Genomic DNA, 13,787 nt, shown 5'->3' on the forward strand with positions numbered 1-13,787 from the left:
GTGATTCGATACTGTAAACCGGTTTCACGATACAATATGAACAAAAACCGTGTCATTTATATTAAATAAAAAAATGAGAGTGTTTATTGTTTATTTTTATTTCACAACATTTCTGACATGGTTCGGACTCACAGTGATGTACTTTGACACGATATGGAAATGTTTTTGTGTCATTCAATCTATGGACTAAATGATCAGGACACCCGACTTTTCCAGCCATATGTCGTGTTTCCTCTGCCACAAAGTTGTAGGCGCACAATTGTATAGGATGTCTTGGGATGCGGTGGAAGGATATTTTCCAGCTCCATGAAGATCTGAAGATTGACATGAAGAACGGTCTAAAGTTCCACGACGTTATTGAGCAACCTGGACAATCAGGATGGATTTGGACTGTAATTAGTTTAAACAGTCCATGACAATGGCTTCGGACTGCATTTTGCACGAACAGTTCTGCATTTAACAATAAAAATCTATAGTGAATGAACCTTCGTTGCCACAAAGATGAGAAGAGTGTTTTTTCCCCACCATACATTATATTGACCAAAAGTATTGGGACACCCGACTCTTCTTCCAGCCATATGTGGTTCTTCCTTAAAACTGGACCTCAGGGATGCAGTGGAAGGACATTTTCCCTTCTGAAATTATAACCCCAAACCTTTTCCAGCATGAAAATGTGCACAAAGCCATAAAGTTATAAAGATCAAACAGCCTGTAATGAACATAAACAGTCTACGACAATGGCTTTTGAGTCTGGTTCCTCTCAGGGTTTCTTCCGGTTAATATCTCAGGAACTTTTCCTTGGCACTGTCGCCATCGGCTCGCTCGTTAGGGATGAACTTATAGGCACTAACGTATAATTTCACATTTTTGAACCTATTTATCTTTGTAAAGCTGAATGAGCCGAATGAGCACAAATCTCCACTCCAAAATCTAGTGGAACATCTTCATATCTATATATTTTTCAGAGAAAATTTTTATGGCTCAATTAAAGGCACAAAACATGCTGTAATCAGCTTCGTGAGCTCTTATTTCCCCATTGCTATAAGTCAGTAGTTGATTTTTTTAATAATTAGATTATAGTTGAAAGGGAAGGTGTAGTAACTGTCATTGGAGACAGAGGAGCGAAGGAGGTACATCCATATTTAGGTCTTGTGAAATGTTAGAAATTGTAGAGAATGTGCTTAAATGCTGTAGTATTACAATTTCCCTTCACCAGAACCAAGAGATCCTAACACGTTCTACGAATTGAACCATGAAGATATAATGTGTTAAGGTTGGGACTGGAAGAACTTGAATTTGGTCCTGCAAAGACCCCTGATAAACAGAAAACATTTGGGATGAACTCGAACACCAATTATGTCCCAGGACTCATCACACAACCTCAGTGCCTGACCTCATCATTGCTCTTGTGGCTGAATAGACAACCCGCACAGCCATTATCTATAATCCAGTAGAAAGCCTTCATAGAATAGTGAAACTTATTATAGCAGCAAAAGTAAAGCTAAATCTGGAATGGAATGTTCAACAATACTTTATGAATGTGACGGTCAGATGTTGGCCAGATATTCTACTGTATAGACTAAAGGCCACCAGGGGGAGCCAAAAGCGTACACATACTACACTGTATCTTCTCAAAGTATCTATAAATATAACAACACTTCAAGAAAGACTTTCTGGATGAAGTTCCCCTCATGTTCCTGGCTGAGATGATGTTGAGAGTGCGAAATTATTAGGTTTGTATTTATTCATATTTCTATTTAATATCAGAGGCTTTGTTTTCAATTATTACTGTAACCAAGTAAAATCTGATGTGTATAATATAATATTTTTCCAAGGACAAAAATCATGTTATATACATCTTCTACATCGTATTATTTCATACCCAATTTCAAAAGCATCTTTCTCGACTACAGTGTTGTATTTTTCCCAATTTTATTCATTTTGCCAATCATGCCAAAGCTGTACAACCCATTTTTTTTTTTTTGCAAGCTCTGGATTCCTTTCATCATACTATAATCGCAATATATATATTGTATACAGTATATACAGTGCAACACCTCAGTATTCACTTATTAAAAAATCCAATGTGCTGGTGAAATTCCCTTAAAAAAATCTTTCGAGGCCCATAAAAACATCCAAGTGACATTGAAGTTGTCAGGACAGAACATCTAAGAACATCTAACTATCAAACAGAGATTTTTTTCAAAAATTCAAGTTACACATTCATTAGTACATTTTAAGTAATTCTGATAACAATGAAAGCAGCTCAGCTCATGAAACATCTCAATGAATGAAATGCACACAATTTCCACTAAACGTATTCAGCTAAGACATGTTTGTTCTTTAAAACAACCTGAACAAAAAACTTTCAGAGAAACCTTAGAGTTCCAGAGGACATCAACACCTCCACAAGCACATTTTAGACAACGAACATGCTATTGTTGGACTACTTCTTGCTAAGTAGTGACCAATACAGAAAGGTCTCTCAGATTCTGTACACCATTGTTTTAATGTCTTGGTTCATCCTCCTCTTCCTTGCCTTCATCCTGCTCTTCCTCCTTCTTCTCTTCATCATGCCAGTTACCATGATGCCAGCCAGCACAGACACACTGATCGTGACACACGTGCCAAAGAAGAGAAATGGTTTGTTCTTACAGATCCAACACTCCGTTTGGCTCACGCTTGGCTCGCAAGGAGAGGTCCCAGGGTCGGAGATGAAGGGAAAGCCACCCTGAGAAATGAGCTGGCGGTAAACGGAGACGGAGGCTTTGGGTTGAGAGCGATGGAGCGAGGAGAGGAAGAAGCCGTAATCTGGAGCATGATGATCTTGAAGCTTCCAGATATAAAAACCACGCACGTCGACTCCATCAAGCTCACGAGCTAGAGAGATAAAGAAAGAGGGAGAGAGAGAGAGAGAGAGAGAGAGAGAGAGAGAGAGAGAGAGAGAGAGAGAGAGAGAGAGAGAGAGAGAGAGTCCAGGAATAAGCTAATAATTTGTTCATAGGATCTCATGCATTATATCTATTGTTTCATTTCATAAAGTGCTTTTTCCCAGTTTCATATGTTTAAGACTCTTGAAAATACTATTGACCTCAACTGAATGAACGAGAATTTCAACAGTTTGTTTTTTTGCAGATATATTCATTAATTTGCTCACATTTTTAGATGGTACAGTATACTGTAGATTTTTTTTTGAGTTCTGAATTCTGAGATAGTGTTGAACTGCAAATTTAGTTGAAACCTGGCAACCCTGGCTACTAATATAACTTAACATAGGAATTAGGAAAGTATAGCACTAATAATTCAATATAAACATATTTAAAGTGTGGCTTTTCCACACCAACATGTGCGTTCCATCTGTGGAATCTGTATTCCCACCTCACATCAGGGGATCCCAAGTATAAGGATCAACCACTAGTACTTACTGAAGACAAATGAATAATTCATTCTATGGAACCATTTCATATGAGGTTTTGTTTCAAAGGTCATATTGGGAGAATTTTGCAGAAGAATGCATACGCTCCAATATGTCGCAAGAAAAACACAGGTAAACGGAAGAACATTAGATTAAAAGTTCAATACCTTTCATTGACTACCATTCGTAAACTATACCTTACCTAACTCCATATCAATAAATTCATTGCTCATTATTCGTCACATAAAATTGTTGTTACTTCATTTTTGAATTCATGCCTCTTGTAAAACATGCCCTCTCAAAAACACATGCATTTACTACTGCATAACATTCTAATGATCCCAAAGGTCCTTTATAAACTCTGGTTGTAAAAGTGAGGTCAGGTGATAAGACATGTTAACGTGAGGAAATCCTTTAGCAAAGCTGTGTACTGTAATAACCTTTGACCTTTGATTGCATGAGGGAGTGGTAAAGGCTGATAGTAGCAAAACAACACATTTCTCACAACACATGTAATTATGAAAAATGATTTTGCAACAAGCTAGCTAATGTATTGTGGTTAACATTTACATTAAATAGTAAAATTGTCAAATGAAGCATGGCGATCCCAGGCGATTTGCTACGAATATATTATGTAAATGTAATGTTATATGAAACTTGGTATTATTTTGAACAGCCAACTTGGTCTTACCCTTTAGTGCTTCCTGCATGTAGCTCTTAATGTATCGTTGCCTCAGGTAGTCATTATGGGATGCCTGGTCATCAATCCCCGTGGCTGTAATAGTTACAGGATGACTGTTCCCATAGCGATTCTTCACCCACCTCAGGACTCTGCGTAGCCCCCAAGGGACAAGCGCTTGGCCCTTATTCGAGGACGCCCATGTTGGATCTGTCATGAACGAGCAGTCATAATCATGGATGAATGAACTAGATTCGAGGTCTTGCCTCAGTTTTGGGTAAACCAGACGAGTTGTGAAGTGATTGAGTGCAATGAAATCTAGGGTGCCTCTAAGCTCAAACCTCTCATCGTCAGAAAAGTATGGAACACGAAAGCAGTCACGGCAGCTATTTGTATCGATGTAGTTTTCCTCTTGTAGAATTGGATCAAGGAAACGGCCAAGTTCGAAGAACAGGAAGTGTTGGACAGCATGGGCATTAGAGTCTACAAAGGGATTGGCCGGTTCCACCCAATCGGCATGGAGTGCAAAACTTATGGTCGCCCCCTGCTGGGTACGGAAACGCGTGTGGTAAATATTCCATGCACGAGCGTGTGCTATCAACACGTTGCGCACTACGGCATCTCTTTCATCTGCACTCACTTTGTACGCTTCTGTCAGACGATTTGGTTCATTAACAGTGATCCAGACATCCACAAATGGCCCAAAATTTTGAAAGCAATACGTGGCATAGTCGACAAAGGCATCGCTCGTACTTGCATTTATCCATCCACCTTGAGCATGGAGCAACCTTGGTAAGCCCAGTGTGTGAGACCTAAAGCTGGGGTGGTAGAGTGTAACAGCTACCCTGATGCCCTTCTTCTGGAGCTCAGTCAGCATGCAGCGGTAATATCGCACCGTTGCTGCATCTGCAGACAGTATGTCACCGTTGGGGAAAAGCTGAGGCCAATCCAAAGCAAATCTGTAATGTGTGGACCCTGTGACCTCTAGCAGGCGGATGTGATTTTTAATAGTGAGGAAGTCAGTGCACTGGGAACCACGGGTGCGAAGAGTTACTCCTGAGACAGGATGAAGAGAACCATCGCCGCTAAAGTTCCACCGATATGGCAACGGATCCATGAACTGAGGTGAAAATGGCTGTAGTTGGACCTGTGGAATTAGAAATTAACATCACTTGTTTAGGAAATTTGCTAACACAAGACTCTGACTTGAGCCAACAATCCATTATACTAGAGTCTTCTTTTCTTCTTTCCAAAAGCGGATCATCTGTCTCCATACTACTTTGTCCTCTTCACCTGGCTCTTTTAAACCAAATACCTGAATTTCTGCCCTCACTACCTCCATAAAACTCTTCCTTGGCCTTCCTCCTTTGCTCCATTCTCCTACCGATATACCCCAAGTCTCTCCTCTGCACATGTCCACACCATCTCAATCGGGCCTTTTTCACTTTGTCCCCAAAACACCCTACATGCACTGTACCTCCCATCCTCGTCACTCAAAATATATATCTCAACATCTTTAATTCTCTGCTGCCTCCAGCTCCATCTCCTGTCTTTTAGTCAATGCCACTGTCTCTAAACCATACAACATAGCAGGTCTCACCACAGTCCTATAAACTTTCCCTTTCATTCTTGCAGATACCTTTCTATCACAAATCACTCCTGCCACTCTTCTCCACCCACTCCACCCTGCCTGCACTCTTTTCTTCACTTCTCTAACACATTCTCCATTACATTGCACTGTTGATCCCAGGTATCTGAACTCATCTACCTTCACCACCTCTTCTCCCTGCAACCGCACCACTCCACTGCCCTCCCTCTCATTCACACACATGTACATATTACTCCTACTGACTTTCATTCCCCTTCTCTCCAGCACCTACCTCAACCTCTCCTGACTCTTCTCAACCTGCTCCCTACTCTCGCCACAAATCACAATATCATCCGCAACATCATAGTCTGACCTCGTCAGTCAACCTGTCCATCACCACTGCAAACAGGTAAGGGCTCAGATCCGATCCTTGATGCAGTTCAACCTCTAATTTGAACCAGTCTGTCGTTCCTACTGCACACTTCACTGCTGTCACACTGTCCTCATACATGTCCTGCACCACCCTCACATACTTCTCTGCCACTCTCGGCACCCTGTCATACACGTTCTCTAAATCCACAAACACACAATGCAACTCCTTCTGACCTTCACTATACTTCTCCATTAACATTCTCAAAGCAAATATTGCATGAGTAGTGCTCTTCCTCGGCATGAAACCATACTGATGCACACAGATTGTCACCTCTTCTCTCAGCCTGGCTTCCTCTACTCTTTTCCATAACTTAAGGGTGTGGCTGATCAACTTTATTCCCTGTAGTTACTGCAGGTCTGCACACCTCCCTTGTTCTTAAACACCGGTACCAGCATACTCCTTCTCCATTTCTCAGTCATACTTTAACCTTCCAAAATTGTGTTAAAAAAATCTGGTTAAAAACTCCACTGCCATCTCCCCTGAACATTTCCACGCTTTTACTAGTAGGTTATCCGTCATCTTAATAGCTGCTCTCACTTCCTCCTTACTAATCCTATCCACTTCCTGCTTCACCAATTCCACCTCATCCAACCTTTTTTTTTTTTTTTCCTCATTCATCAGCTGCTCAAAATACTCCCTCCACTTTCTCAACACATCCTCCTCATTAGCCAAACGCATTTCCATCTGCATCCTTTATTGCTCTAACTTGTAGCACATCCTTCCCAGCTCGGTCCCTCTGTCTGGCCAATCAGTACAAATCCTTTTCTCCTTCTTTAGTGTCCAACTTCTCATACAGCTCCTCATATGCCTTTTGCCACATCTCTCTTCACCTGCTGCCAAATCTCCTTGTACTCCTGCCTACTTTTCTCATCTCCATCCTTTTAGCAAAATATACCACCATCTGCCCTTCCACATTCCTCTTTTTAAGGCCATCATCTCCTCATCACCTCTGTTCCCTTCACCAACATACATATTAAAATTTGCCCCAATCACCAATCTTTCATTCCTAGGTTCACTCTCGACCACTTCATCTAACTCACTCCAGAATTAATTTTTCTCCACAACCCACTTGTGGAGCATAGGCACTGATGACATTTATCATCACCGGCTTGTGCAACCCTGATGGCTGGGTAAATCCATTATACTGGAGTTTTTAGGAAATATGGAGTTGCCTTATTTTACTTTAAAGGAGTTTCATAATTTGTTAACATTGCAGCCAATCCGGAGCTAGCCCTCCCCATTTTAAACGACATGCACATTTAAGAAATGTGAAATTCTGCATAAAACTGGGCCAATACGCAACAGAGATGCTTGACATGATTTGGCAAGTTTGCGTGAACCTGCATGCTACACAGCAAAAAGAAATGTAAAAAGTGTACTCTTTATCAATTTTACCTTACCTGCAGGATAAAATCTGCTACACCAAACTGGAAATCGCAGGGAAAATGACCATCAATGTCTGGCTCAGTTTCGTCAAGAAAGCCATTGTTCTCGATGATCTGCCTGTAGTACTGAGCTGTTGTTTTTGGGACTCTGGAGCGTTCAGGCTGGTTAAAGTTTATGTAGAATAGTCCTCTTCGTATACTATAGCCGCTATTCCACTCAAACCCATCCACTAGAGACCACGCTGTGTAGCCAATTACCTTCACGTGGTCCACGACCACCGCTAAAGCACAAACATGCACAGTATTCTAAATAGATAACAATTCAAAAATCATTAAATATCTGTCAACGTTCAAGGTAAGTAATGCACCCAGTAAGTAGATCAACACAAGCTAGCATGATTATAATGTTCTTTGAGAAAAATACAAGGGTATATTGAAAGTGCTAATTTAAATAACATTTGGTGGTAAACTTAAGAATTGCTGGATTAGAATTTAAATTCAAACAATGTACATATTAAAACTAGGCAAATTTAAAGACATACATTGCTTGGCATGCTTTATATGTGTGTTTCTGTCAATGATTGTGCTAAGTAATTGACTTCGGTTCAAGAAATGCATTCTCAATTTAGTTGCTAATATTATTTTCAGTCTGACCCGTGATTTTCATTCACTCCTCTAACCTTGAAGCACTTGGTTAATAAATTTCTTCATAATGTAAATGGCCACCGTGTCTTCCACTCCCACAGAGGCGTCAGAGAACCAACTGCTTTCTGCCACCAGCACCGAAGGGTCCTCGTACTCCTTCTGGATCCAGCCCAGAATTTTTCTCAGGTTCAGTGCACCTGTCTGGCCAAAATTAGCCCAAACTCTTCCTGCACGTACTGAATCAGGCCCAAGCGCCAATGAGAAGAAATCTGCTGTGCCGCGCACCCAAAGCTTTTCCTCTGGTGTAAAATTTGGGACCAGGGCCGGGTAAGAAGAGCGTAGCGAAGATGGATAGTCACCATTTCCATAAATTGGTTCTGCAAACCAGCCAATCACAGCCTCCATAGACTTCTGACAGAGCTCTACATTCACTGGTGTAGCCTGGGCTTTAAAAGGCTCCACCCAATAGGAACCGAGTGTGATGGAGATTTGGCCGTGTTGGTGGGGACGGAAGTGATTGTCATATATGTGCCAGGCGTTGGCATGAGCCTGCAAAAAATAATATATATAATATAAAAAAATAAATGTAAACGTTTTTAATCCAGGACAAGGTACACTACATGGACAAAGGTTCTGGGACATCTGACTTTTCCAGTCATATGTGTTGTTTTTTTTTTTTTTTTTTACAACAATCATTCTCCAAAATCTAGTGGAACATCTTTATAGAACAGTTGAGGTCAAGGGCACTAAATGTGGAATGGGATGTTCATAATGCACATACAATCTTATGGTCAGATGTCCGCAACCTTTTGTCTATATAGTCTATATAGTCAATTAAATGTATCCAATGCATCCAAGGAGCAGCTGGAAGGTTAGCTAACTTGTTAGCAAAAAGCTTTAGTGTGAAACTAAGTAAACAATTTGAAAACACAGTTAAACAAGAAACCAGACCACACAAACTTCTCTGTCCTGATTTCCGACATGTCGACAAACATTTCAACAGAAAACATCGCCATATCAGTGATGCAAATGCGCTTCTATTTGGTTACATGGTTTGTCCAGCCAACAAGTCTTGGTGTAACATATTTAGACGTGTTTTAACATAAATTGCCGCAGTCAGTGCTAAAATTGATAGAAAATTACCCAACGCACCCTAACTGATTTTGTTCAACAGTACAACAATGCTATCAAATAAAAAGTGGTATAGCCGCATGACACTATTAATTATTAATTTTTCTGCAGTCCGCAGTGGATTCCTCCTCAATGCTCATGGACAGTCTGCATAATAAAATAATCTTTTAGTTTTTTTGTGTTTAGTAAAGCAGAGGTCATGCTCAAACCATGCATTGTAAACAAAAAAATTGCTTGTCCTTCCACTGTAAATAATTCAAAACAAACACATGGGAATGCGTTTAATACCAAAGTAAAATTCGAGTCGCTATTTAGTTCTATCCCTGAAGCCACATCAATTAACTGCTATTATTTTCTCCTAAACCTCTAACCCTCTATTCACCCCCCCGAATCCCCTTTGACCTCTCGACCTTGTGCTCACCCTGATGAGGTTGTGTGCCACGATGAAAGGGTCAGCAAGGTCACCGGACACCCCTGGAGCATGAATCCCTGTCCCATAGCCCAAAAATGCAATTATGAGGGGATTGTGCACAGTGATCCAGTATCTCACATCTTGGCCAAATGTTTTAAAGCAAAATGTAGCATAGTCTCCGAAAATCTGGACCAGTTTTGCGTTCCTCCAGCCTCCCAGTTCGTCCTGCAAAATTTGAGGCAAATCCCAGTGAAACAAGGTCACCACGGGCTCCAAATCGAGTGCCTTCAACCGGTCAATCAGTTGCTGGTAATGCTCCACAGCGGCAAGATTCGGTTTTCCTGTGGCATCACCGTCTGGGAAAATACGGGGCCATGATATAGAGAAAGAGTAAAAATTTACTCCAAGGTACCGAAGTGACTCGATGTCCTTTTCCCAGAGAACATAACTGTTGCTCGCTGTGTCTGCTGTCATGTTTGCTGTTCCAACATTGCGGTGAGTAAAGTGGTCCCAAATCGATTGTCCTTTCCCATCCTGATCCCATGAGCCCTCAGTTGGGAATGCTGCAGTTCCTACACCCCAGAGGAATCCCTTAGGGAACACCCCAGGCAAGAAGTCATTTTGGTTTAGCGACTCATACCATAAGGTCTTTCCGTCACCTGAGGAACACTCTCCTGCATCCCAGACTCCTGTCGTCATGAGGAGAAAGGACAGAAAAAGGACATGGGGCATCTTTTTAAAAAAAAGGAAATGATACTAGGTCAGAACCAGAACTCATCCTGCAGGAAAAAAAATGGTCGTATCATAGACTAGAGGAGGACATCCGATTTCTGTACCTGCCTCAGCTCGCACTATGACACTCTCAGTCTCGGTCTCGTTCTTGTTCTTTTACTCTCTTACTCACACACTCAAAGGCTCGTTGATGGAAGGAAGGAGGACCTCCGATCAATGATTAACATGAACTCTAATACATAACTATCAACTCTTCCCTGTCTTCCTGCCTCTCCGTCACCCTCCCATCAGAGAGAGCGTGTCTTCGTTGCAAGACAAATAAATTGGAAATCATTGGAACTTGCAAGTAATCTGAGATATTCAGTTTTCACAAGTGGATCATTTCTCCTATATGCTGTAGTTTTTTTTAGCTAATAACTGTTGGTGAATCGTGAAATATGAATATAATCTCAGTTCAAAGTGCAGCAATGTTTGAGACAGTGGAGACAGATGAGTTATCAAGTATCAGGTTTTAAAATGGTTTAAAAGGATAATTAGCTGCAAATTTATTCTAAATTGCATATTGTATATTAGCCATTAGCTAGCTGAATAAGTATGTTTTTCAATATAAAAGCTTTGTACTAACCATCACATCAGTTTCTTTGTTTAATATTAGGTAGTGATTACCAATTGTGGTCAATATATTTTGGCAAAAGATGAGATAATATGTAAGAGGCATCTTTGCTATACGAGCTAGATAGCAAGCCACTGAACCCCCAAAATGACAGAAGATGCATTAATGCATAAGTGTTGGGACTTTTCCAGCCATATGTGGTTCTTCCCCAAACTGTTCCCACAAGTTATATAGGCTGGTACAGTAGCATGAACATATTCCCAGAAAAATTAAGTTTATTATCAAATCAAATGTCATTTAATTGTGGAAAGTGATGCTATACAGTATAGCTAAGCAGCTAATCTTTATATATTTTTAAATCTTTCTTCGTGTCAAACATAACTCGTGTGGTTACTGAGTATAAATATCATATTATGAAGATATGAATCAAAATTGTAGACATTTTTTAAAGCAACAACTCATGTAGTTTTTCTCTAGATGAATAACCTACTATAAACTGAGTAAATTATATGATCATGTGTCAGTGTTTTATGTACATGTGAAGATCCCCAATAATTGACTTCCAATAGGCATTCACAAATAATACCTCTCGTAGTTCCCCAATTAAAAAAAACAGAGGATACATTTGTTTCACAAGCTTCTCTCCCTTGGCTCCTTGTGAAACACTGAGGGGGAAAAATAGAAATAAATAACACAACACACCATAAAAGAAGACACGCCGCAGGGTCAGGTGTGTAAATCGAATCAAATCATTAGCTAATTGGATTGTCCAGCCGGAGGTGATGACAGGTTTTTATAAAGGACATCTGTTGGGGACTCAGGATGTGATGACAATTTTCTACGCAACCGGGATGGAGTAAACTGAATCAAACCAAGAGGACATTGCAACATGGAAGAAAACAAAAACAAACAAAAAATCCCTTCAATTTTCCACTACATTTTTTATTTTTTTTTAAATCTCATTGAATTATTCATCGGGAAAAAAATAGGTGGAAATATATAAAATTAAGGAATAGAAATTAATAGAAAATGAGATATGAAGAAAATAATAAATGAATAATCTGATAATTATAATGAGGGTCACTTCTTATGAAAGGAAACATACTGTACTGTATATAGACACAAGTTTACACCCTGACCATAAGATTCATTTGTGCTCCACATTGCGTCCCCTTTTGCTGTTACAATAAACTTTTTGTACTTGATTTGTACTTGTTTGGTGACAACACGGTTAATAAAGCCAGATACTGATTTAGGTGAGGTGAGGAGGTCTGAGGTATAGTTCACATTCATCCCAAACAGGTTCAATAGGGGTGAGGTCAAAGCTCTATAGCAGGAGATCTTCCATTCCAAACCATATTATCATGGAACTGGCTTTGTTCATAGGGGTATTGTTATTCTGGAGCAGGTTTGGGTCTCCTAGTTCAAATGAAGGCAAACTTTCATGGTACTGCATCCAAAGACGTCCTATAAAATTGTGTGTCTCCAAATTAGTGCTAAAAGTTTGGGGGTGGGGAAGCACTAATAGCTGGAAAAGTCAGATATCCCAATACTTTTGTTCATATTGTGTATAATCTGTATTTCTGGATATATAAGGATAAGTATAGACAGAGCTTCTTTTCGTTTTTTCCATATGACCTTATATAACATTATTTCGTCATTAATGCCCCTTTGAACACTTGGACATGCTTTGATATATATAAAAAAAGTAATAAAAAAAAATACATTTGACTAAAATGTAAAAAAAAATGTAAAAACTAAAATTTGATTTCTTCCCTTCATTCAAAGTGCCTGAAAGATCCTAAACCAGTGTCTGCAATTCATCTAAAAGAAAGAAAGAAACAAAAGAAAGAAAGAAAGAAAGAAAGAAAGAAAGAAAGAAAGAAAGAAAGAAAGAAAGAAAGAAAGAAAGAAAAAAAATAGAAATGACTGAGAAATGACATAGCAGGTGGAAGCAACGAAAGAAAGAAGGAATCCAGGGAAGAAAGAAAGACAAGGTTAAATGGAGAGGAGAAATAAAAAATAAAAAAATTAAATTAAAAAAGATGGAAAAACATTACAGATAATTACAGTGAAAAAAAGAACAAAGAAAATAATGTAAGAAAAAGAATAAAAAAAACTTTCTTGCATTTTAACAATGAACAAATGTGAATAAAGTAAAAAAAAAGAAAGAAAGAAACAAATTAATAAAGAAAGTAAAAGAACTGAGTCAAACTGGGGAAAAAGGGAAAAAAGTGAAAAAAGAAGAAGAGAGAAAGAGGAACAGAAACACAGAGAGAAAGTCGGGGACAGAAATAGATACAGACTGGTCTCATTTGTATTGTATTAGAACACATTAAAACATACATTTGTCAGTTATAGCTCAGTGAACAGTGTGTGTGTGTGTGTGTGTGTGTGTGTGTGTGTGTGTATGTTTATGAGCTTTCCTGTTGAACGAATATTGTATTTGGAATGCAGTATCCTGGTCTTTCAAAGAGTTTGATTTAATCAAATAGAAACACTCATAGCTTCTCTCTTTCTTTCTCACACACACACACACACACACACACACACACACACATACACACACACACACACACACACACCTACCATACCATTATCTGTGTTTGTAAATCCATTATCAGTGCTTGTGTGTATTTGCTCATCCATTAAATCGAGTCAAATGTACATCATGTGGAAGTGTAACTGAGGTTACGGTGGCAGCTTGAGGCTACTGACTGACTCACTCACACACACACACACACACACACACAC

At 39.5% G+C, this 13,787-nt stretch overlaps 1 protein-coding gene across 1 annotated transcript; it reads right to left on the bottom strand.

Annotated features, from left to right (window-relative positions):
- Positions 1-1,915: 1,915 nt before the first annotated feature.
- Positions 1,916-10,555, bottom strand: klb (klotho beta). The gene is made up of 5 exons (XM_083566217.1): positions 9,698-10,555; positions 8,181-8,694; positions 7,516-7,781; positions 4,107-5,241; positions 1,916-2,880 (listed from the first exon to the last, which is right to left on the bottom strand). The coding sequence occupies exons 1-5, from the start codon at positions 10,418-10,420 to the stop codon at positions 2,486-2,488; spliced, it is 3,033 nt and encodes a 1,010-aa protein (XP_083422343.1). The 5' UTR covers positions 10,421-10,555; the 3' UTR covers positions 1,916-2,485.
- Between the last annotated feature and the right edge of the window lie 3,232 nt (positions 10,556-13,787).

The sequence above is a fragment of the Silurus aristotelis genome, assembly GCF_946808225.1.
Source record: "Silurus aristotelis genome assembly, chromosome: 17".
Lineage (NCBI taxonomy): Eukaryota > Metazoa > Chordata > Actinopteri > Siluriformes > Siluridae > Silurus > Silurus aristotelis.

What these genes read in the sequence shown, in the direction of transcription:
- klb (XM_083566217.1), bottom strand. Translation starts at nt 10,420, where the DNA reads ATGCCCCATGTCCTTTTTCTGTCCTTTCTCCTCATGACGACAGGAGTC. An exon ending in TGGCACACAACCTCATCAGG is followed by an intron (nt 8,695 to 9,697) that starts GTGAGCACAAGG and finishes TATTTTTTGCAG; the next exon opens with GCTCATGCCAACGCCTGGCA. An exon ending in TAGCAGATTTTATCCTGCAG is followed by an intron (nt 5,242 to 7,515) that starts GTAAGGTAAAAT and finishes CTAATTCCACAG; the next exon opens with GTCCAACTACAGCCATTTTC.